At 44.4% G+C, this 26109-nt stretch overlaps 1 protein-coding gene and 1 long non-coding RNA gene across 2 annotated transcripts in view; one reads left to right on the top strand and one right to left on the bottom strand.

Moving 5' to 3' along the window:
- DNAH7 (dynein axonemal heavy chain 7) overlaps positions 1–26109 on the top strand; it is a 248353-nt gene that overhangs the window by 161572 nt on the left and 60672 nt on the right. Inside the window, exons 43-45 of the mRNA XM_045031804.1 lie at positions 3262–3608; positions 12728–12908; positions 23365–23550. Coding sequence (XP_044887739.1) covers positions 3262–3608; positions 12728–12908; positions 23365–23550 — 714 coding nt within the window. The remainder of the gene's footprint in view (positions 1–3261; positions 3609–12727; positions 12909–23364; positions 23551–26109) is intronic.
- The window catches only part of LOC123378246, a 29451-nt gene continuing 26715 nt past the window's right edge, over positions 23374–26109 (bottom strand). The window contains exon 3 of the long non-coding RNA XR_006582528.1: positions 23374–23540. This is a non-coding gene — a long non-coding RNA (uncharacterized LOC123378246). The remainder of the gene's footprint in view (positions 23541–26109) is intronic.

Below are 26109 nucleotides of genomic sequence, written 5' to 3'. Positions count from 1 at the left end.
CTGATCAACCTTCATTCCTTTTCCAATCACCTGACAAAGGGGAAGGGCAGAATCAAGCATCTCAACCTCCAACCACTCTGGCTCGGGGTAGTTTTGGGTGGCCATTAACTCTAGAACATTCATGCTCTGAAACCATGCAAAACATTCTTACTAGAAGTTGAAAGGATTCTACTAGGAAATGTTACATAGCCAACTGGTATTCACCTGATTTTTTCCCTCAAAACAGCTGGTCTTTCCATCAACTCTTTATGGGTTCACCTGCCAGCAATCAGTGCATACCACCCACCTTCACATGGTCACTCAATTTTTGTTCACCCACTGGCTACCAGGTTCTGGAATAGCCTAGTTAGAACTTTTCTGGCAGTAAGAAAACCTTCTCTCAATGGTACTTAAATCTTGTTCTTTCAGTGCTCACCAAGCTGCCCTTCAGACCACTACCAGATGTTCCATGTCTCTTCCGTCTATTAAGGTTGCATTCCTCATAGCCATCACCTCAGCCAGAAGGGTGGGTCAGCTTGGAGTACTGATGGTGGGATCTGCCTTACGTCATATTCCACAGAGACAGTTTCATTGTGTTTACATCCTAAGTTCACCCCCAAACTTCTTTTAGAATTTCACCTAAATCAGTAAATCCTCTTACCTGTGTATTTTTCCAAAACTACATGCATCTGAAAAGGAGAGGAGACTTCATTCCATTGACATGAGACAAGCCTTAGCCTTTTATCTACAAAGGACAAAACCAGTCAGAAAATCTCCCAGGTAGTTTATCACCATAGTGGAGTCTATGGTCAGGCTCTATCCTCTCAGTGGATCTCTAAAATGGATCTCAGGCTGTATCTTACCCTGCTATCAGTTGTCGCATTTCCCTCCCCTTTTGGGGTGAGAGCACAAGCGACGTCAATGGCATAACTTTAAGAAGTACCTCTACTTGACATTTGCAAAGCAGCTATGTGGAGTTACTTCTACTGACCTGAGGCATGATGCTCTAACACAGGACTCCTCCACTGATGCATTCTTTGGAATGGTAGTTCTTCAAATGGCTCTGCTGCTTGCATTCTTGCAGCCTCTTCCTACTTGAGTACTGCTTCTCAGTTACCCACAGTGGAATACACACAGGGATCAGCACTCGAAGAAGAAGAGAAAGTTACTTCCGATAGAGTAACTGGAGGTTCTTCAAGATATGTGGTCTCTATCTGTTTTCCACTACCTAATTCCCTTCTGCTTTGCATCTGTGACCGGAGTTCCAGGGGAGCCACGCTGAGATTGCTCAATCAGGGCAAATTGCAAAGAATGGGGCAGATGATCCCCAAAACTGGTGGCTATTCTAATACTTATTCACCAAGCCAGCAACAAAACAGCTTCTACAGTTCCTTACTGGTTACCCAGAAGCCAGAAATACAGTTCCCTTAAAGCCACCCAGCCTTGGGCTCCTACCCAGACAGTCAAGTCAAATATGATGAGGATTACTGAAAATCTTGTTTATCATACAAAAAATTCTACCAATCCCAAAGGATTGGATACGTTACCCACCAGGTCAATGAATATTTCAGATATTACCCAAATACACGCTTACAGCCACATCTTATTAACTAAACTAAAATGTCTTAAAAAAGAAAAGAGAGCAAGCATAAGTTAAAAGATCATTATACATACAGATATGAATAAAGTTCTTAGGTCAGTTTCATAGTAGAGATGGTGAGCTTCAGAGTTGCAAAAAGTTCTTTCAGAATCAGTTCTGCAGGTTATAGTCCAATGTCCAATATCAGGGTGATCCACACTAGAGTTGGAGACCTCAGTCTTGTGACTCAAACTTCCTCTGACGAAGCTTAAGTAGATCTGAGATAACAGGATCAGGCCCAAGAGTTCTTTTTATAGTTCTCTGCCAGCCTCTTGAGAGTAAGTGATGCTTGGGTGGCTTTGAAGTAAAACCTCCTATTTCCTAAGCACCACCAGTGATTAGCTACATTGGTAACTACCCATCAGTGGCGCTGGAACCCTTTTAATAGTGGGGGTGCTGAAAGTCAGCCCTCTTACCCCTGTCTGCGATGCCCCCAGCTGGGGCTGGGAGCAATGCCAGTCTCGGGGAGTGGGGGGACCTGGACAGGGGTAAAGGGAAAAGGCTGGGGGTGGGCACGGGGCCAGGAGCAGATCCCCGGGCATGGGGCCCACAGCCTGGATCCTGTGTGTGAGGCCAGTAGCAGAGCCACAGCTGCAGGGCTAACATCTGGGACCCTGGAAGTGGAGGGCCAGGTGCGGGGCCCTGGGCACAGGGCCAGCAGCCGGGAAGCAGACTGGCAGCCAGGACCTCAGCCCCGGGCATAGAGGCAGAGCCAGCCTATGGAGCAGGGGACGGGTGGAAAGTCTTTTTCCCATTGTTCAGACCCAGAGCTCCTTTCCCAACTACACTTCTTTGATTCACTGCTAGTTACTTTCCATTAGTGATGAATGAGAAGAGAGGCTGTGCAAAAGAATGAGAAATTTCTTACCTGATAATTTTCTTTCTGTTAGCAGCTTCTCTCCTCATTCAGCCTACCCTGGTAATCTGATAAGTGACCACAATACAAATAGAATTTTTTTCTCAAAGGGGAGACTTAAAAATATAATTGTCTTAAGGTTAATTAAGACATTATATCAAATTGTTGTCTTAGTGCTAATAATAGGTTGCTGAAATGTTTCTGTCTCTGGAATAACTCTTCTGGTGGCCTGAACCAAAGGTTGGAACTTAGGCCTGGAGCCTCCAGCAACAATATTGGACTGCCTCTGAATTTCATAGGTATGTGGGTAGGCATTAAGGATTAGTGATGAATGAGGAAAGAAGCTGCTAATCCAAAGAAAACTCTCAGGTAAGAAATTTCACATTCTCTAAACTAACTGTTGATTAGATTTCAAGTTTGATCATCTTTGTTTAAATGTCAGTTTTATTTCAACCCATGTACTGCCATAATGCATATTCTGGAAGAAGGGGCTAAGCAGACAAAACACTGGGGCTGAGCAGACAAAACATTATTGTCTTCCTATACTTAAAAATGAAAGATTTAAAAGGCAGATACTACTAACAATGAATATATGGTATATTTGTACAGTGTACATTAATTTTTGTCTGTGATCCTGAGATCACATTGAGTTTAAAATACCAAGTATGAGTCTAGCAAACATATATGGAAAAATAGTACTGTAACATACATAGAATGATTGTGATATGTTAGAAAAGGGGTCTAATGCTATTTCTGAAGCAGTAATATTTATGTCATTTATTTTAAGGATATCACAGTTGTGAAGTCCATGAAGAGTCCTCCTTCTGGTGTCAAGTTAGTTATGGAAGCTATATGCATCCTGAAAGGCATCAAATCAGATAAAATTCCAGATCCATCAGGCTCAGGGAAAAAAATAGAGGATTTCTGGGGTCCAGCAAAGAGACTTCTAGGTGATATAAGATTTCTGCAGTCGCTTCATGAATATGATAAGGACAACATTCCTCCAGCTTACATGGCCATCATCAGGAAACAATATATCACAAATCCTGAGTTTGTACCAGACAAGGTTCGAAATGCTTCCACAGCAGCGGAAGGTCTGTGCAAATGGGTCATCGCCATGGATTCCTATGATAAGTAAGTAAGCAAGCATTTGTGTAAAAATAAAATCCAAGTGAGTTTAGTCTATTCTAATACTAAGAGGGATTTAAAGTTTGTTGGAAATTCTAACTGGCCTGACATATTCACTGGTAAAGATTATGAGGCAGCTATTGAAAAGGACGTATAGGGTCTGATTTTCAAATGTGGGTACATTGGATAGGATGAAGGGGGCAATATCCCATCTCCAGTAAGCAAAGAGTTAATTCTGGTTTCTTTTCCCCATCCTTGTGGCACAGGTCTTCAGCAGAAGGATATTAGAATGCCAGGGGGAAGGAAGGGCTCATCATTTAGTTTCTGAGGACTGGGTTAAACCCCACATTGGAAATTGTTTTGTTTGTATTTGCTTACCCTGATGAAAAAAAACCTTGCTGATTTCTGCCATATCTTATTTGTGCTGAGTCACCCCACCAATTTACAGTATCACTATAACACATTCCTAGAGCCTGGATAAATCTATCAAATCCACACTTAGGTGCCTAAACTCAGCCTACAATCTGAAAATAAGTAGCAAAGGCCTGAGCTGGATAGGAATCTTTCCACTAAATGTAACAAAATTTAATGTACTTCGTCGGGTGTTTGCTCATGTCGATTCCAAGTAGGTGTGTGCCGGAAGGTTTTTCCTTAGTGGCACCCATTGGGTCAGTTTAGGAGCCTATGGAATCATGCCTTCATGGTGCTGTATATAGGGCCCTGCCAACCCACGCCTCTTCAGTTCCTTCTTACTGACTGTGACAGTTGGTTGGAATGCTCGTTCTCTCTTGCTTCGGCAAACCCTTTCCCTAGTGATCTTCTGATCATTCCCTGTAAATAGTTATAATAGTACTAGTTGTCTAGATAGATAGTTTAAGTATATGAAGTTCTCAGGGTTATCCCCTTCCTACCACCCACCCCCCGGGGCATGCTTCGGTCTCCGGGGTTTAAACCCTGCACAGCTTGTAATAAACCTATGCCCAGGAGCAATCCTCACACTTCTTCCCTGAAGTGTCTGGGGGAATCTCATCAGAAGGACCATTGTAAAATCTGCAGGGTATTCCGCCCCAGGACCCCAAAACAGAGAGATCAACAGTTGAAAATTTTTCTGATGGAGGCCACCATTTGCCCCCACTTGGAGCTGAGTTTGTCCAAAATGGTATTTAGCACGTCCGCATCAGTGTGGAGCATGCTGGCATCGACAAGGGAGGCCTCAGCGCTAAGAAAGGACTCTGGTAGAGACTCTCAGCACCAGGAGGGCTCTCTGTAGAGGGGCTCAGCTCCTACTAGCGTGCGACACTGCTCCCAATCTCTAGTGCCCCATAAGAAGAAAAAGAAGTCGGACACGGGGTGCTCACCCACTCCAAAACCAAGGTGAAAGGACTTGAGTGCAGTTCCACTCACACCGGGCCACCTAAGCACTGTACCACCTAAGCTTGGCACTGTTGACTCCTGTCCCAACAAGGGGTCGGTTGAGTCTGAGACCGATGGACTCCCCTCTTCAGGAGAGCCGTGGAGAGGCTTTAGAGTTGCCTTCCATCTCTGAGACCTTTGAGGTGGCTAGAGAGCTTATTGCCTTCACGGCACCGCCTTCTCCAACCAGGCGAGACTGGGCCTGAGAACACTGGCACCACAGAGATCCTTGGCACCATCCCTTGGCAAACTGGTTATGGTACCGTGCCGGTCACCATCACCTTGGCACCACTCCCAGACCAGCAATGGTGCCACACCAGTCCCCTGCTTCTTGACACCACTCCCTAGCACTGACCGGCACCACTCCCCCATGCTCCTCACATAGTGAGTCCTCTCCATTGGACTCAGAAGCGGAATTGTACACATTGTAACAAAGTTCCTCCTCTGCTCTGGTGGGTCCTGTGCTTATTGGCAGATTTGCTCGCCTCAGAGATTCACAGCAGCCCTCAGTTTGGCCACTTCCGTGGCTCAAATCTGCCGTTCACTCAGCTAACCTCATCACTGGCCAGCATGGGGAAAAGGAAGAAGAACAATCCTCACAGTCTCTGATGATCCACTGAGTGGGTCGGGGAACAGACCAGAGACCTTCCCCTCTGGTGGGACCCACAGTCCAGGTCAACTCCTTCTATGTCTGATCAGGAGTTGGGAGGTTTGGGGGGAACCTGGGCCCGCCCTCTACTCCGGGTTCCAGCCCAGGGCCCTGTGGATTGCAGCTGTCTAGAGCGTCTCCTGTAACAGCTGCATGACAGCTAGAACTCCCTGGGCTACTTTCCCATGGCCTCCTCCCAGCATCTTCTTTACCCTCACCACAGGACCTTCCTCCTGGTATCTGATAATGCTTGTACTCCTCAGTCTTCCAGCAATACGCCTTCCCACTCTCAGTTCCTAGTGCCTCTTGCTCCCAGCTCCTTGCACGCACCTCACTGACTGAAGTGAGGTCCTTTTTAAACCCAGGTGCCCTGATTAGCCAGCCTGTCCTAATTGATTCTAGGAGCTTCTTAATTGGTTCGAGCAAGTTCCTGCTTGTTCTGGAACTGCCCCTGTTACCTTACCCAGGGAAAAGGCTAAACCCAGGGAAAAGGGACCTGCTTAATCTGGGACTAATATATCTGCCTTCTATCATTCTTCGCCCGCCTACTTCCTGGATACCAACAGGATCACTCTTCTGTAGCCATCTGGCCTGACCCTGTCACAGTATCCAGACAGAGCCAACATAGGTCAGAACGGAGGTGCTCAAGGTTAGACATGGGCCAGCAACAGCAGTTTCCCCTATGCCGTGGCCTGCTCAGTGGCAGGTGCAAGTGCAATGGCTTTTTGGACATCATGAGTGTTCCACCAAGCCCAAACGTCCTATTCCAGGAGGTCAGTGTCAGCAAGCTCAGAAATCTATGCGCCTCCCCCACCTCCTTCGGGGCAGGACCAGCTGCTCGACTCCAAACCGGTCACCACACCGGAAGAGCTGGCACTGTGTGACCCTCTCAGTGAGGAAAGGAAGAAGCACAAGCACAAGCCAGTTCCTGTTAGAGCCTCATTCTCCTTGTTGCTGGACGAAGTAAGTGCAGGAACCTCTTCTACTCCAGTGCTCGAGGATAGCAGGGTCCACCAACAGCTCCTAAAGAGAGTGTCCCAGAACCTGGGACTCCAGGTTGAGGAAGTCGCCGAGTCCTTGGACCCCATGGTAGACATCCTAGCTCCCTCAGGTCCATCCCAAATTGCCCTGCCACTCATTAAGACAACTCAAGACACCACTAAAATGTTGTGGTAGACCTCTGCCTCTCTGCCCCCAGTCACGAAGAGGACCACTGGGTGTTCCGCATGGTAGAACTGGAATATTTTCTCCAATTCTCCTTCCCATCCCCCTTCAGGGACCCCTCTCATGAGCAATTTCTATTGCAAAAGGTGCAGATGCTCCTAAGAACCAGGACAGTAGGGGAAATTCCTCAGGAACTAAGGGGCAGGGGATTTTATTCCTATTACTTCCTAATCCAGAAAGCCAAGGGCAGTCTCAGACCCATTTTGGACCTCCAAGACCTCAACAGGTTCATGAAAAGGTCTCCTTGTCCTCTATTATCCCCTCACTGGATCCGAGGGACTAGTATGCCGTCCTCAACTTGAAGGACACGTTCTTTCATATTTTGATATTCCATCCCACAGAAAATTCTTCTGTTTCATGGTGAACCATGCTGACTATCAGTTTACAGACCTTCCCTTCGGCCTGGCAGCAGCACCTCAAGTGTTCACCAAGTTCATGGCACTTGTGGCCACTTTCCTGAGAAAGTGGCAGGTGCAGGAGTTTCCATACCTTGATGACTGACTTGTCAAGGGCCACTCCAGAGCACAGGTGGAGGCACATGTAAACTTCAGACTCGGCCTACTGCTGAATGTGGAAAAATCAACCCTATCCCCCACAGAGAATAGACTTCATAAGAGCATTGCTAAATTTGAGACAAGCCAGGGCATTCCTACCAGAATCACGGTTCCAGATACTTTGTGGCATTATAGAGGGTCTCAGACGGTACCCTACCACCATGGCACGGAATTGCTAGAAGCTCCTTGGACACATGGGTGCCTGTACGTATGTAGTACAGCATGCCAGACTGAGGCTTGGTTGGCATTGGTGTATTGGCCAAGCCTGGACAGCCTGGATAAGATAGTCATGCTTTCCCTGGCGGTGCTTGAGTCTTTCTTATGGTGGCTCAACCCGCAATGTGGAGAAATGTGAAGTAATGCACATTGGAAAAAATAACCCCAACTATACATACAATATGATGGGGGCTAGTTTAGCTACAACGAGTCAGGAAAAAGATCTTGGAGTCATCATGGATAGTTCTCTGAAGATGTCCACGCAGTGTGTAGAGGCGGTCAAAAAAGCAAACAGGATGTTAGGAATCATTAAAAAGGGGATAGAGAATAAGACTGAGAATATATTATTGCCCTTATATAAATCCATGGTACGCTCACATCTCAAATACTGCATACAGATGTGGTCTCCTCATCTCAAAAAAGATATGCTGGCACTAGAAAAGGTTCAGAAAAGGGCAACTAAAATGATTAGGGGTTTGGAGAGGGTCCCATATGAGGAGAGATTAAAGAGGCTAGGACTCTTCAGCTTGGAAAAGAGGAGACTAAGGGGGGATATGATAGAGGTATATAAAATCATGAATGATGTGGAGAAAGTGGATAAGGAAAAGTTATTTACTTATTCCCATAATACAAGAACTAGGGGTCACCAAATGAAATTAATAGGCAGCAGGTTTAAAACAAATAAAAGGAAGTTCTTCACGCACAGTCAACTTGTGGAACTCCTTACCTGAGGAGGTTGTGAAGGCTAGGACTATAACAGCGTTTAAAAGGGAACTGGATAAATTCATGGTGGTTAAGTTCGTAAATGGCTATTAGCCAGGATGGGTAAGGAATGGAGTCCCTAGCCTCTGTTTGTCAGAGGGTGGAGATGGATGGCAGGAGAGAGATCACTTGATCATTGCCTGTTAGGTTCACTCCCTCTGGGGCACCTGGCATTGGCCACTGTCGGTAGACAGGATACTAGGCTAGATGGACCTTTGGTCTGACCCGGTACGGCTGTTCTTATGTTCTTATGTTCTAAGGCATGTGCACAGGAGTATCTTTCTCCAGGCCACAATCCTGGTCATGGATGCATCGGTGGTGGGGTGGGGAGTGCATCTTGGAAGGCTCAGAACTCAGGGCCTCTGGTCCCAAGCGGAACTCACGCTCCACATCAGTGTCAGGGAGCTGAGAGCAGTTCGTCTAGCCTGTCAGACCTTCCAAGTCCACCTGAATGGGAGATGTGTATCAATGATAGACAATACAACAGTGGTGTTTGATATAAACCTACGGTGGAGCACGGTCCTCTCTCCTATGCCAGGAAGCTCTCAAACTGTGGGACTTCTGCATAACACTTCTGGAGGCATCCTACCTCCCAGGTTCTCAGAATGAGTTGGTGGACCATCTTAGCAGATCCTTTCACAACCAGGAGTGGTCCATCCGCTCGGACATTGTGAACAACATCTTGCAATGGTGGGGAGTTCCCCAGAAAGATTTGTTTGTGACAAGGCACAACAGGAAGCATATGCAGTTCTGCTCCTTCCTGAATAAAGCCTGAGCTCGATCATGGATGCATTCCTCCTTCCCTGGAAGGGCTATCTCTTCTGTGCATTTGAACCCATTCCACTCATTCACAAGGTGTTGCACAAAGTGAGGAGAGATGGATGTTCTGTGATATAAATAGCTCCAGCCTGGCTCCATCAACATTGGTACACCATGCTCCTGGAATTGTCAGTGAAAGCTCTGGTCACCCTGCCTCTGCTTCCAGACCTAATCACCCAGGATCATGGCCGCCTTCAGCATCGCAACCTTGAGTCTCTCGACCTCACGGCTTGGAAGCTTCTTGGCTAAACCCATTGGAGCTCACTTGCTTGGGTCCTCTTAGGGAGGTCTTTCTTGGCAGTAGGAAGCCATCCACTAGGGCCACCTACTTAGCCAAGTGGAAGAGATTTGTGATTTGGTCCTTACAGAAGCACACTTCTTCTCTGCACTCATCAGTACCTTTTATCTTGGACTATCTCTTGCACCTGAAGCAGCAAGGTCTCTTGGTGTCGTCAATAAAGGTTCACCTGGCTGCCATTTCTGCATTTCACCCAGTGGTTGCCAGCTGATCAGTCTTCGCTAACCCAATGGTCGGCCGCTTTTGTTAAAGGACTTGACAGGTTATATCCTCAAGTATGACAACCGATCCCTGCATGGGACCTCAACCTGGTGCTTTCGAGAGTAATGCCCCCCCTTTCAGCCCCTAGAGACATTCTTACTACTCTGTCATGGAAAGTGGCATTTCTGGTGGCAATCACTTCAGTTAGGAAGGTGTCTGAGCTTAAAGCCCTAACAGCCGAACCTCCTTACACAATCTTCTGTAAAGACAAGCTGCAGCTTCAGCCTCATCCAGCCTTTCTTCCTAAGGTCATCTCTCGGTTTCATGCCAATCAGGACATTTCCCCCCCCTTTTTTTTTTTACTTTAAGCCACATGCTAACAGCTAGGAACAAAAGCTCCATTCCCTGGACATTTGGTGTGCATTGGCCTTTTATATCGAATGGACGAAGGCATTTTGGAAATCGAACCAACTGTTTGTCACAGTAGTGGACAGGATGAATGGCCTCCCAGTGTCTTCCCAAAGAATTTTATCATGGATCATGACCTATATCCGGGCATGCTATGATTTGGCAAAGATATCTGTCCCTGCACTGACAGTGCACTCCACAAGGGTGCAGGCCTCCACGGTGACATTCCTGGTGCCGGTCCTGATCCAGGAGTTCTGCAGGGCTGTGACATGGTCATCAGTCCACACCTTCACTTCTCACTATTCCATTACTCAGCAGGCCGGGGACAATGCCACATTTGGCAGAACAGTGCTTCAGTCAGCAAATCCATGATACTGCTTGAGAGTAACCTACTTGGAATCAACATGAGCAAAGAATTAAAAATGGTTACCTACCTTTCGTAACTGATGTTCTTTGAGATGTGTTGCTCATGTTCATTCCAAGACCTGCCCACCTATCCCTCTATCAGAGTAATCCATCAAGAAGGAACAGAAGAGGTCCTCTATACGGTGCCATGAAGGTGCAACTTCAGGGGGCGTCTAAACCAACCAAATGGATACCGCTAGGGGAAAACCTTCTGGCAACTGTGCATGCGGCACGCACACACCTACTTGGAATCGACAAGAGCAACACATATTGAAGAACAACAGTTATACTGTTTGAGTGCTATGATCAGCCACTCTTGAATTACGCTGAAGAGGAAAACCAGAAAATTCACAGTCTCCAACTTTCCTCCAGAAATGTGGGTTTTACTGCCCAGCCGTCTCCTGGACAACACAAACTCACATAAAAGTCCGTCATTTTATTAATAGAAAATGATATCCACAAATCCTGTTATCTCAGATGGCGTTTCCCCAAACACACTGGTTTAGATCAAACAATAAAACAAGTTTATTAACTACAGAAAGATAGATTTTAAGTCATTACAAGTAATGAGACGTAAAAGTCAGAATTGGTTACAAGAAAATAAAAGTAAAATGCAACTAATACCTAACTTAACAAGCTAAGTGAATTCAAAACAAAAGTCTCTCTCACCACACACTTCAGTAGTCTTACTGGCTTAATTCCTTTCACACAGGATCCCTCCCTCAGTCCAAAGCTATTTCTTTGTTCCTCAGGTGTTGTGGGTGCTGTGGGTAGAAAGAAAGGGAGGAATAACTTGGGGCATCTGTTCCCCATTCTTATACTTTGAGAATCTTCTTCTTCTTTGACAATCATCTTCAGCTGGGGTTCAGGAGACAGAAAGTCTACGGGGATGGGAACCTCCAGCTGTTTCTTTGCAAAGATGTAAATTTCTCGCTCACACCCTTTTTCCTGCTGAGGAATGGCCACTTAACCAGGTGATGGTCCATTTGATTTTCTTGACACCTGGCTGAGGCATCAATTTGGCTTTTGTCTCTGAGGAACTGGTTTGTGGCTGCTTTTCTTGGAATATGTCTCAGTAATGTCATACAGTAGAATTTTATAACTTTATATATAATATTTGCCACACATATTTTACCAGGACAATAATGATCAACAAATTATGAGTTTTCAAATGATACCTCCCAAGGCATTCTTTGTACAAAATGTATGATAGTTTTGTAAAAGGAGTGAACATAGAGGTACATACTGTCACACCAAGGAACAGCTGTATACTTCATAAATGTCTGCAGACAAACTGTAGGTTAGCTAAAAAAAAACAAAAACAAAACACCAGTGGGCCAGGTCCTGGGCCTGTGGTATGTAATGGAGATATGCTTCTTTACACCAACTGAGAATCTGACTTAGTACGATTTTGAGGGGAATAGTTGTAAAATACCACCTACTGACTGTCTAGCCATTACTTGAAAATGCATGCAACACTTGTCCATTTTTATTTTATTTTGCAATTGTCCATTGTTTTTTAAAATTATAGGGCCACATTTTCAGTAGTCTTCAAGCTAATGCACAAAAATGTGTGTGCAATTATTTTCAGTCCTTAAAAAAAGAAAAAAAAGGTTGTCCCTGCAGATAGATCCTTATGTGTGAAAAGCAGATAAAAACTAACTGCGTTATTTGTATACACAAATATCTATTTGCATGTGTAAAACACCTGTGAAGATAATCTTGTAAATGCAAAATATTTTTAGGCATGAAATCTATAGTGGCTTTTAAAAAATTGGCTCAAAGTGTCTAATATTTGTAGGTGTATATTGCCTCAGCCATCTCATATTTTGGATGTATGATGAACGTGAATATATGCAATGATATTTTTGCAGTTGTTTTTTTTTTAAATTGCCTGTTATTCCAGGAAATATTGCAAAAATTGTTCTAAGTCAGCTGTTTTAGCCAATCAAGATTGACAAAAATAGAAGCATGTAATGAAATCTATGGTAGTAGACATTTAAAAAGTTAACGTTTTCTGACATGCTGTTATTTGGTATACTGCAGTTTTCTCTAATTTGGCACATGTTGAGGTTTTAATGGCAACTCTGGTCTGAGTGTATGTGCATAGGTATTGAGATATATTCATACACAGTATAATTGTGATACATTTAATTTACTAATTTATTTTATTTAGAGTGGCAAAAGTTGTTGCCCCCAAAAAGATAAAGCTAAATCAGGCCGAAGGGGAACTGAAGATTGCAATGGATGGTCTGAGAAAAAAACAAGCAGCCCTAAAGGAAGTTCAGGATAAATTGGCTATACTCCAACAAACTTTGGAATCAAAGAAGCAGGAGAAGGCTGATCTGGAGAATCAGGTATATAATAGATGTAGATAAAACTATTGCTAATGCTGGGACATTGAAAAAGTTGTTTAAAAATAAGAGGGTTTTGCCCATCACATTTCTGCTTTTAACCTTCAACCCTGCCAAAGCTTAAATAAAACTCCCAGTTTTAGGCTACCATCATTTTTATTCACTCTCATATTGGTTATTAAACCATAGTGTAGGTGTGGCTTGGAGAATAAGTATGTGATAATTATGAGACTCATAAATGCAAAATATCACATTATATTATATCCCGTATATCTCCAGTCATATCTGACTTGAGAATACAGAATGAAATACAGAAATGAAAACATCAGGTGATCTAGAAAGGAAATCATTAGGTGATAAATTTTTCAACACTGCCCTGGCAATTTTACTTTACATTAACCTGGACTGACCACCTCTAGACTGGGGTGAGTATAGTTAACTATTCATAGTTATTCAGGATTGCAAGTTAATGTCATATGTGGTTGTGGGTTTTGTGAATTCATTGCTTGTCCACTAATGTCACTAAACAGACATCAGATATAGAAACTGGTCATGTTTAGAATGCAGTACTCTTTTGTCTAGTAAGACCAAATTCTAAAGCTTGGTTTCTTTCCCTTTTCAATAATTCAGTACTTTACAAAATTATCTGTCCTCACTTTAAAAAAGAAGTTTACATGCATATTTTTAAACAACAGCACAAAAGTTCTTCCAGTAGATGTAGCCATATAGTCCATTTAGGTGTATGTATGCCCAGCACACTGAAGCCACTGAAGAACTTTGCCTAGCAATATTGCTTAGCAATATCCATAGGGGCAGCATTCACACCTTGTGACTGTACCCCCTCTTCTCGCTATATAAGGATGGCACTGCCCAGACCCCTCTCAGTTCCTTCTGACTGCCCGTGGCTAGAGTCCGAGCTTGGTGTGTTGTTTTTACTTCAAGTGTTCAGTCTCCGTTTTCTGAGGTGGTTTTGTTTGTTTGTTTGTTTGTTTTCCTCTAGATCAGGGGTCAGCCACCTTTCAGAAGTGGTATGCCGAGCCTTCATTTATTTACTCTAATTTAAGGTTTCACGCGCCAGTAATACATTTAAACATTTTAGAAGGTCTTTTTCTATAAGTCTATAATATATAACTAAAACTATTGTTGTATGTAAAGTAAATAAGGTTTTTAAAATATTTAAGAAGTTTCATTTAAAATTAAATTAAAATGCAGAGCCCCCCGGACCCAAGCCAAGACCCAGGCAGTGTGAGTGCCACTGAAAATCAGTTTGCATGCCACCTTCGGCACACGTGCCATAGGTTGCCTAGCCCTGCTCTAGATATTAGTTAGTTAGAAGCATCTTAGGTTTAGTTTAATGTTAGAGTAGTTGACTGCCCTGTGTGACGACCTCACCACGGTTCAACCATTGTCTGTTGTTTGGGGGATGGGGAATCCCTAGTACTGATCCACATACAAGGTGCTTGTTGTGTCTTGGTGAGGAACACATTAAGGAGCAGTGCTCAATCTGTAAGTCATTCTAGAGGAGGATTCAGGTGGCAAGAGACTTCTGGCTGAAGCAGCACCTTCTGGAGCAGGCTATGAGGCTTTCTTCAGTACTGAGGCCCTTGTCTGATCAGCAGTCGCCTTTGGAACGGACAGACCCTGTTGTCGCTCTATGTTCAGACCCTGCTGTCTCCCGCAAGAGGAAGAGGAGTCATTTCCTCTTCTCTGGTGCAGTGATGAAGAGGTCCCAAAATCTAATTGGAACTGTTCCAAGCCTTGGAGAGATTCTTCCTCATATTTTAAGAGGAGGCACCATACACCTTCCAGCACAAGGGTGGTTTGCCTAACCACTTTCCAGTACTGCACCGAGATCAACGAGGGCCCGTAAGGATAAAGTGTCCAAAAGGAGGGACTTGATGTGGAGGAAGATTTATACCTCTTCCCTGCAGATGCACAGGTGTTGCTCTCTAAATACTCTTTATTAATTGAATGGCCACATCTAAGTTTGCGGACACTTTACCAGATGCCTCCAGGGAAGAGTTTAAGGTGTTTGTTGCAGAAGGCTATATGGTAGCCAAGACTCTGTTACAGTCAGCTCTGAATGTGGCGGATGCCTTGGCCAGAATTCTGGCATCAGTTGTGACCATGTGCAGGGCCTCATGGCTGTAGAATTCAGGTATTGTGCCCAATGTGCAGCAGATCATTGAAGACTTACCTTTTGATTATAAGATTTTGTTTTTTAAAAAGGCCGACAAGACCCTGCACTCTTTTAAGGATTACTGAGCTACTTTGTTTATACTCAGCTGTACAGAGACCCCACTATAGTGGTCATCAGCAACAGCAAATGATACCACTCGCAGCACTTCTTTGGGCAGTTCTCCTTTCCTGTAAGGCAGCAGGACTACCTCAGGAAGTGGCATAGATCCCAGAGGTAAAAGGCCTCTGGTTCTGGATTTAACCAGCAGGCTCATCCTCCCCCAGCATTCAGCAAGCACCCATTTTGACTTGTATGTCCTGGGCAGCGATCCAGTGGTGACCTCCTCATCTTTGACTGGCTTGTTTTTTACAGTGTTCGGGACTCAATTACCATAGACAGGTGGGTCCTAAGCACCACCAGATTAGGTTATGCCAGACTATTCTTCTCCATCCCTCCTCCCCATCTCCTATCTCATCCCTCTTCAGGAGCCCTCTCATGAGTCACTGCTCTTCAAGCAAGTTCAGTCTCTACTGGCTTTGGGGGCTGTACAGGAGGTTCCGCTGAAGCATTGGGGACAGGGATTCTACTCCCGCTATTTTCTGGTTCCCAAACCCAAGGGAGGATTGAGACCTATTCTTGATCTCCTCTACCTCAACAAAGTCATCAGATACATGAGATTCTGGATGGTCACACTAGCAACTCTTCCCCTGCATTAAATCATAATGGCTGGACTGCTGCCCTGGACCTTCAGGAATCAGGATGCTTATTTCCATGTATCAATTCTCCTGACCCACAGGAGGTTTCTCCAGTTTGTCATGGCAGACTGGCAGTATCAGGTCACCCTGCTCCCTTTTGTCTTCCACTCCCTGGTACCAAGTGCATGATTGTAGTTACAGTGTACCTCAGGAAGAAGGGAATTCATATCTTCCCATGTCTGGACAATTGGTTATGATGGGAAAAGTTCAGAGTAGAAGTCCTCTCTCATGTTCAATTCATGTTATGCTTACTAGACCATCTAGGTCTTCTCCTAAACAATGGAAAGTCAACACTAGTCCCAAATCAAAGGATCAAGTTCATTGGGATCCTGATAGACGCAATGAGTTTGAGAGTACTTCTGCTGACTGACTGATTCCATGCGATTCACCTTCTGTGTCTGGAAATGCAGTGTCAACCCTCAGCCACAGCCTGTGTATGCCTGAGGCTGCTAGTTCATGTGGCTGCATGCACACAGATTGTCCAATTTGCCAGATTTTGTCTCTACAAATGTGGCTGAAGTTGGTCTGTCATCTGAAACGTCATCTCTTGGACACACTGTCTGACTTCCTCCACTGATCCTGGACTCCTTATGCTGATGGACGGTTCAGGGCAATGTATCCAGGACATGCCCTTTGCTTGGTCTCCAGCAATCAGGACTATTGTCACTGATGCCTTCTTAGTAGGTTGGGGAGCTCACCTGGAGTTGCTGAAAGTTCAAACCCTGTGGGCAGAACAGGAAGCTTCTCTTTATATTAATGTCCTGGAAGTTTGTGCCATCTACAATGCCTGACAGGCCTTTCGAGATCATGTCAGGGACTCAGGACTTTACTGACAATACTACCATGATGTATTATGTCAACAGACATGGGGAGCATACGCCAAAGTGCTGTGTCAAGAGGCAGTCAGGTTCTGGCAGTTTTTCACTGGGGAAAACATTACGCCGATGACTGATCATTTACCTGGGATCCAAAATCATCTAGCAGATCACCTCAGCAGAAATTTCTCCCTGAACCATGATTAGTCTCTGAAGCCCATAGGAAGGAACAATGAGTTGCACACATACAGAATGGGAAATGACTGCCTTGGAAGGAGTACTGCAGAAAGGGATCGGGAGCGGGGGGTAATAGTGGATCACAAGCTAAATATGCGTCAATAGTGTAACACTGTTGCAAAAAAAGAAAACATCATTCTGGGATGTATTAGTAGGAGTATTGTAAGCAAGACACAATACGTAATTCTTCCATTCTTCTTTGAGTGCCAGTCCCTAAGTGGATTCCAAACATGAGTGCGCATGTGCTATAGCCAGAACTGTTCATAGTGGTGTCCGTTGATCCACGCATACATCATGCATCAGCCATGAGGCTTAAAGAGGCTGCACGAGTTGATGTCGCTCCAGTTCCCTCTTACCGGTGCATGACCAGAACTGGAACCCTCTGTTCTTCCATGCTCTTAGCCACCTAAGAGTATTATGTTCAAACCTTTCATTGTATTTATTTTCTTATCTAGTTCGTTAGTTGTCTGTTATTCATCATTGTTAGTTAAGTTCTCTCCGTGGATTTTCCTTCTTGGGGACTTCTCCTCACTTCTGGCATGGGGGACTATGCCCCGTCAAATCAGTTTAAAAAACTGTGCCTCGTGCCCTTGCTCCTTCTCAGTGAGCGACGAACACACCCATTGCTTGTACTGCCTGGGTGACGCCCATATAAGTTCCTGCTGCTCCATCTACCACTCATTCTCATTGCAGACTTGAGCAGCTTGTGAACTTCTCTTCTGTAATTTTTTAATGGAGGAGGCAATGCGCCCATGTATGCAACTGGACTCTGGACCCTCTTGTACAGCCTTACCCATCCACAGTACAACCAGGCCAGGCAGTGTGGCACACGCCACCATCCTGTGCCCCTACACCAAAAAGGGAAGAACGTCAGTATTTCGTTCCCTCTAAGGGCACTGATTTTATTTTTACCTACCGACCACCTAACTCCCTGAACGTGCCCATCAAGAACATTTCAAATCTACCCCCTATGACTGCGCTGCCAAGAAAGACGACTTGATGGGCCGCAAGGTTTATTCTCAGCATGATTACAGTTCTGCATTGCCAGCTACCAGGTTGTTTTGCCAAATACGACTTCCTGTCCTACTCTAAGCTGGCAGACTTCCAAGACTTTCTCCCACCAGACTGACAGCAGGAGTTCTAACACCTGCTAGACGAGGGCAAACTGGTAGTCCAGGTTGCTCTCCAGGCCATGATTGATGCAGCAGACACTGCATCTCACTCCTTGCCATCAGCATAGTTCTCTGTCATGACTCTTGGCTCCAGTCTAGCAACTTACCCAAAGTGGCCTAGATGACCTTCAAGGACTTCCCTTTCAATAACAACAAATTGTTCAGCAACAAAATGGATGAGTCCTTTCACTCCCTTAAAGACTCCCGAGCTACTCTCCCTTTTCTGGGCAGCTATACCACACCTGCCAACACCAACATCTATCCTTCCACCCTCGCTCTCAGACGACTTACCAACGGTAACCCCAGCAACCACTTGACTCACCTCATCGCCTCCCTTGCTCCCAGTGACCCTGACATTCCTCTTCTGCCGCCTCTGCCACCTTCACCTCTCACCAACCATCGAAACAACCCTTTTGACTTTTCCCTTGAGATCCATGAATCCTCCCTGGCCCCTCCAGCCGTACCACAAGTTGTCTTCAGGGCTCCTCTTGCCCTTTTTGCTCACAATTAGGGCAGAATCACCTCCGATCGTTGGGTATTGGACATCATCCATCAGCGCTACCTCATCAAATTCCTTTCCTTCCCTCCCCGCCACCTACCCAGTGGCCACCCTCCAAACCTTTCTCAAGACCGTCTTCTCCACAACGAAGCCACCGCGCTCCACCACAAGAGTGCCATAGAACCTGTTCCATGACGCTACCATGGTCGTGGCTTTTATTCTCCCTATTTCTTCATTCTGAACAAAGGGGGTGGTCTTTGCCCCTTCTTGGACCTCCGCTCCCTTAACAAGTTTATTCACAACTTTCATTTCCAGATGGTCACACCTCTCTCAGTATCTCCTCCGTCCCCCATGTCTCTCCATATGAAAGATGTATACTTTCACATAGACCTCCACTGTGCTCATCACAAATTCCTTCACTTCATAGTGGGTGGTGCCCATTATCAATTCTGCATCTTTCCCTTTGGTATCGCTACTGCCCCACCTCCCCTTCTCCCCCCCGCTCTGTGTTTTCACTGTGGTCTTTGTGGTTGTGGTGGCCCACATGCGCTGACTGGTCCATATCCTTTTTCTTTACTTGAACGACTGGCTTCTCATGGCACCCTCTTGCTCCTGCCTCCTTACCACCATACGGACTCTATGTGGGGTATTTGCATCAATGAGGAAAAGTCGATCCTCGTCCCTACCTGCACACTTGCTTTTATAGGGGCACACCTAGAATCTCTTGCAGCCCATGTCTTTCTCCCCAAGGATAGCTTCGCTGCCCTCATTTCCCTTATTGCAACACTCCGACACTGTCCACCCACACGGATCTGTCAGTGCCTCTTCCTCCTGGGCCACATGGTGGCCTGCACTGTTGTTATGCTGTATGCCCACCTCCATATGCGTTGCCTTCAACACTGGCTCCACAATGTCTATGATCCGCAGTTGGACCACCTAAACAAATTGCTTGTCCTCTCTCCTTCTGTGTTAGCTTCCCTCACCTGGTGGTGCGACCCATCCACAGTCCTAGCAGGCATACCGTTTACATCCCCCACACCCACCATCACCCTTACCACAGATGCTTCTTTGATGGGCTGGGGTGCCCATCTCAGCAATTGCATGGCACAGGGCCTTTGGTCACGGTGGGAAGTCTGTCTTGCCTGTCAAGCCTTTCTACTCTCCTTCCACTCCCACCATATTCAAATACTGTCAGACAACATGACAGAGGTCATATACATCAACAAGCAGGGGGGAGCCTGGTCCCCTGATCTTTGTACAGAAGCCATCCACCTTTGGAATTGGTGCCTCCGACACAAGATCATCTTACGGGCTTACCTCCTGGGCACCAACAATTCTCTGGAGGACAAACTGAGACGATCCTTCCACGCAAACCACGAGTGGGAGCTCCACAACCCCACTCTCCAGTCCCTCTTTCGTCAGTGGGGCCTGCCATACTGGGATCTCTTTGCAACACCAATAAACCGCAAGCTTCTGTTCTGATCCCAGGAGGGTGTGGGCCCAGGATCTCAGGGCGACGCCCTACTCATTCCCTGGACTTCGGATCTTCTCTACATCTTCCCACCCGTTCCCCTTTCCCCGCCAGGTCCTACACAAGGACCAGGCAATGTTAATCTTTGTAGCTCTCTCCTGGCCTTGCCAATGCTGGTACACTGATCTTCTCCACCTTTCTAGTCACCCCCCTATCCTCCTCCCCACCATCCCAGATCTCCTGACACAAGACCACAGATGACTGCGACACCCCAACCCATGCCCTCCTCACCTCACGGCCTCGTATTTGGTTGGGGATCACATGTAGACCAGGTCTGCTCTACGCCCGTCTGTGAAATCCTCACTAACAGCAGGCACCAATCCACTTGCACCTGTTATGCTGCTAAGTGGCGACGCTTCACTGCTTTGGCACATCACCACCACATCTCAACAGACATCTCCATTCCTATTCTCTGGGACTACCTCCTCCATCTCCACCAATTGGGCCTAGCACACTCCTGTAGCCTGATTTGGGGTGGGTTAGTAGTGTTGATGTAATTTATCCACTTAATTTAATTTTATTTGATTACTTTTAATTAATTAATAATATTAATAATAATTATTGGATATTAATTAGTATGGGTTTGGCTCGCCTATATGTTTGATCAGAAGATAAAGTTCATCCTGAATCAGGCTTCACAGAGTTTATAAAAGGAACTTCGGGGTTATGACAGGAGCTTACACTGAGACAGATATAGTCATAAAGACCTTTTATTAAAATCAATGAAATGGTAAGCAAATGGTAAAACAGTTCAAGATAACAAAGTTACAAAATATCACAGTTCTTTAAAAAATATATTTATGATTTATGCAAACTTGAATACTCACACTCTTGGTGCAGCAGCACTTTGGGTGTTTTTCACCCCTTTGGCAGAGGAAGTTACTTCAAGATTGTTTGCGTTCTAATTTAACTCTATATATGCTATATGCTTTAACTAAAATGAAATATAAGGGAGATTGAATCCCTTTTCACTTACAGTTTTTAAAAGAAATAATACTACGGCCTATTAATAGTTAATAGTCATCGTAGGTGGGTGACATCGATGCATAGATGAGGGTGGAGGCGATGAAGAGTAGACAGGAGCAGATAGATGGGTGTATCGCCTGTTTAATGGTGAATTGTCTCACCTTTTTATAGAGCATTAGTCGGAAATCCTTCCTCCTATGCCCAAATTTCATCTTTCCTCCATGGAAATGTTAGGGTACGTTTGCCTCATAGGCTAACATGTATGTGCGTATGAATGACAGGTATGTACGCATTTGTGGTGTAGTTGTTAGATTTGTGGGCAAAAATCCCCTTTTTCCACCCTTTACTGTTATTGGTTCAGTTAAGGTCTCCAGACATCTGCGTAGGTGTCTTATTATCACTTTTCTGAGTAAGGGTCCCAAAATGTGCTGAAGTTGCCTTAGCGTCATACAGGATGTTTGACCTGTAGATTTCTTGCATTTCAGCCAAACTTATTCTTAATATAAATCTATAAGCTTATTACATCAAATACTTAAATTCATAAGAAAGACATTTATACAGACCAACAAATTAATCCTCAGGGCTACACTCCTCTATCCATGTTCACCTAGTTGCGCTCAGTCCTTTCCTCTCTCCCATGGATGACTTCTCCATCTTTACTCACCCAACGACCTCTTGATTCCTCCAGGGCTTCCTCAATGTTTTCCCCCCTGTACAAAGGCCTGCCTCACCTTGGGATCTCAATTTGGTCCTCTAGGCCCTCAACAAGACCCCTTTTAAACCCTTGGCCACCTGCTCCTTCACCCATATCTCCGTAAAGGTCATCTTCTTGGTGGCCATCACCTCTGCATGCCGTGTCAGTGAACTGGCAGCCATGATGGTGGATCCCCTGTTCACCCTCTTCCATAAGTACAAAATCTCCTTTCGCCTACACCCCAAGTTTCTGTCCAAGGTGGCTTCCTCTTTCCACCTGAACCAAAGTATACACCTCCCAAACCCTAAACTATTCTACCCCAAATCCCATGCCTCGCTCATGGAACGTGCCTTCCACTCCCTTGACATCTGTCAGGCTCTAGCGTTTTATCTCCATCGCACCCACGCCTTCTGCGCATCCCCTGGCTCTTTGTTGCCATCGCGGAGTGCTGCCGCAGCTCTGCCCTCTCCTCACAATGTTTCTCCAAGTGGTTCTCCTGCTGCATCGAGACCTGCTATGATCTATCAGACACTCCACTCTCACTGGGAATCACGGCCCACTCCACATGGGCATATGCTGCCATATCAGCCTTCCTCGTGGACATTCCGTAGCAGGACATACTTGGAACTGCCATTTGGTCCTCTGTCCACACCTTCTCCACTCATTGCACCATTGCTTCCTCTACAACAACGGGTGCTGCAGTTGGTCATTCTGTCCTACAGGCGTGATCTTTTTGAGAGCCCTCGCTCCCACCTCCTTCCGGACCACTGCTCGCTACTCTCCTGCATTTGGAATCCACATAGGGACCAGCACTCGAAGAAGAAGAGAAGGTTACTTACTGTAAGTGAAGGTTATTCAAGATGTGCAGTCCTTATCTGGATTCCAATCCTGCCCTCCTTCCCCTCTGCTCCAGGACCCTCTGTTGCTGGATAAGAGGAAACTGGAGTGTCCTCTTAAAGCCTTGTATGTGCCATGTGGCCAACACATGGACACTACTATGAACAGTTCCCGCTCTGGCGCATGGCATGCATGCGCACCCGCATTTGGAATCCAGATAGGACATTGTAAACAACTTGAATTGGGGGCTGGTGGGGATTCTGCAGAGTCCCAACCCCCTATGGTCAAGAAATGAATGTAAAATAATTGAATTAAATTATTAAATCATACCTCTTGTTAAAAATACTTTAAAAGACTACTTGATTAAAAAAACAACCTAGAATGTGAATTCATAAGAATGTTTTATGAGAGAAGGAACATAAGCGCAGGGTAACTTCCTCAAATATTGATATTTTCTGTATCACATACAAAGCTATTAGGAGTTCAGTGTTTTATATGAACTTCATAATTTATTTGGAGGAAACAGTAGCTCTTAAATGTCATGGACTTTGTCTCTGTACAAGTAAGCAAGATAATCTGTCGCACAGATTATTTTCCTTCTTCAGACTTTTAAACATTTAATCAAGTTTTTCTTTGCTGAAATTTAAAAAAAAATCAGTGCATACAGGTAAATAATTTCAGGATGTTCCCTGACTGTTCATCGTATGACAAAACATGTAAATAATCTGCAGCACAAGTGCTGCCATTATATGCAATTTATTTTTTGTTTTTGAGGTTGACCTGTGCAGCAAAAAGCTACAGAGAGCAGAACAATTGATTGGAGGCCTTGGTGGTGAGAAAACTCGCTGGAACCTGACTGCTCTGGAGCTGGGGAGGCAGTACATCAATTTGACTGGAGATATCCTCATTTCTTCAGGAATTGTGGCTTACCTGGGAGCCTTCACATCCAGCTATAGACAAGTAATGAATACAGTTGTTTTATCTAAATGTTTTTGTATTAAACCAAACATTTTTTTCTCCTGCTAAAATATTTAGATTTTTAAAAACATGTTTTAATTGACTTCAAAATTTTCAAGAATTGAAAAAACAGGTTTTTCTTTGTGTGTGTGTGCGCGCACGCATGCATGTGTATAAGAATTTGAACTTCACTTAGAAGAACTCACGGGAACTCTTCCTTCATATTTCTTTACTATTTCCTAACAACATTAATTGTAAAATACATGAACCTTGTGATTGGTTTTCTCAAATGTCTGTAAAGTGACTGATCTGCTACCATTGTAGTCAATGGCTAAATTCACACTAAGTTCTGTGGGAGCAGGAACAGGACCTATGTCTGCAGAATCTTTGGTCAGCAACTCGAGTGTAAATGTATTTAAAGTGCAATAAATCTCTAGAACAAGGAGAAACAGGGAAATAAAGTGGACTTAATATCATAAACAATTTGTGTGTTTAATTCCCATTGACATAAATGGAAGTTGTGTGTGTAAAATAATTACAGGATTAGGACCTGAGGTCAAAATTTTCAACTAGCTATTCGTTTTGGATGCCTCCATTTTTGGATACCTAATTTGATGCGCTTTTGCTCTTATGTTCAGATTTTCTGAGCAGCTGGATCTCTCGAGGCTTCAGCTGAAGAAATGATTGCTCAACACAGCTGAAAATCGATCCCAGGTTGTCACAAGTTAGACATCCAAAAATAGAGGCATCTAAAATCAATGACCACTTTTGAAAATTGAGTCTAACATTTGAGCCTAAATCTTTTTTTTCCTTATCTCCACTTACCTACTTTTACTGTACTGTCCTTATCATTCTTTCTTTAGAAAATTCTGTAACATCTCTCAAACTTTATTTTGTTCACCATTTCCATATTTTGACATTATTTTTTTAGTGTTTTATTTTGCAAAATCTTATTTTGCCTGCGGTTTTCTCCTGTTCTCAGTTACTGACTTTTGAGCTAATGTAATTCTATATTGGATGAAAGCAGCCATTTATCAGGCATGTATAGTATGGCTAGGTATCAGACCTTTGGTAAAAGATGATGGGGGTTCTGAAAAGTGGTGATTGGAAGATCCTTCATGCCAGTCCTGAGAAGCAAAGGCAACTGAATATAACTATATTCTTATTCATTTAGCAATAACTAACTTTTACTGGTTTTACTCAAGAAGTTTAGTTTAATGTAGCCTTATGGGGCTGGTTGTGGGAACTCATTGTCTGATATGAAACTAAAGTGTTTCCTTCTTTGTATAACAGTAGTTGTGACCTCCTGACAGCTATTTTTTATTTTAATATATATATGGCCTCTTTGTCATTGTCTATGTATTGTTATGTATTCACTGGGTGGCTGTTTCAGCCCTTCCTGAGACTCTGGATAGTACTTTCACATTTGCTCATTTTGCAGTTTCTCATTTTGTCAGGAAGCTAATTCCTTTATTTCCCCCAGTTTTTCAAAGAGCAAAGCTTTTATATGTTTTTGGCACCTTGGTTTTGAATAAAGTGCTAGAGCCTTCAATTGACATCTCTGTGAATGTTCTCTATCCCCTGAGAATCATTTCCTTTCATTCTAAATTTGTGATTGCTGTTGCCTTGGAAAGAGACATGAATAAAATTCAGGCTTTGATGTTCACTCTTTTGTTTGGAGTGCTGTGTTTTGTAAGGACAATAAAATGCTTTGGCCTAATCCAAAGCTTTCAGTCAAAGTTGTGTCTCAATTCCATGTGAAACAGTCCATTTGTCTTAGGCTGTATTTACACTTTAAACACTACAGTGGATCATTCTCCCCCTGCCAGACTTTGGGGGGCGGAGGGGGAGGCAGAGCTTGGGACCTCTGCTTTGCAGCGGGGTGGTGGCATAGGGGCTTCTACCCAGCGGGGAAGGGGTGTCTTGGGGCTTCTGCTCTGCAGGGCACTGTGGTCAAAATTCAGGTTGTGCATTTGATTGGGATTGTGAAGAACTGGATGTATGCATTGTGAGTTGTTATTTGTTGGAATTGAACGGGATTTTTTCTGAGGACATGAGGAGACGGAGTGTATTTGGATGTTAGGATATTAAGTCATGTGAATTGAGACCGCTGTGGCTATTAATGTTGCCTTAACTGGTAATTTCTTTTTTTTTAAATGCATTAAGAGGAAATGCTCTTGAGTAACCTTCATTTCAAGTGAATGAAGATTTTTGTGTAGGAATAAATATTGTACTATTGCTATTGTCACTAATGTATCATTGAAAATAAAAGGCTGCAGTTGACAAATCTGCATTAGCTGAAAATGTTTGCCTCAGCTAAGAATTCACAGACCATTATTAAAATCTGATTAGTTTAGGAACAAAATCTTATGTTTAGCTAGGGAAAGTAGTGTACTCTCAAAGTGATGTTTGACTAATTGGCACAAATTTAAAACATGTTCTGTTTAAAAATATAAACAAACTCCCCCTCAAATGCCAGCAGATCCAGACCCAGTAGGTTCCTGTTACATAGGGAAATCCTCCAGTGGCAAAAAGCTGTCATAACAACTCCTGCATCATCCA

Source organism: Mauremys mutica, chromosome 10 (genome assembly GCF_020497125.1).
Source record: "Mauremys mutica isolate MM-2020 ecotype Southern chromosome 10, ASM2049712v1, whole genome shotgun sequence".
Taxonomy (NCBI): Eukaryota; Metazoa; Chordata; order Testudines; family Geoemydidae; genus Mauremys; species Mauremys mutica.
The sequence above is the reverse complement of the archived record's forward strand: the minus strand, read 5'-3'. Positions and strand labels throughout refer to the sequence as shown.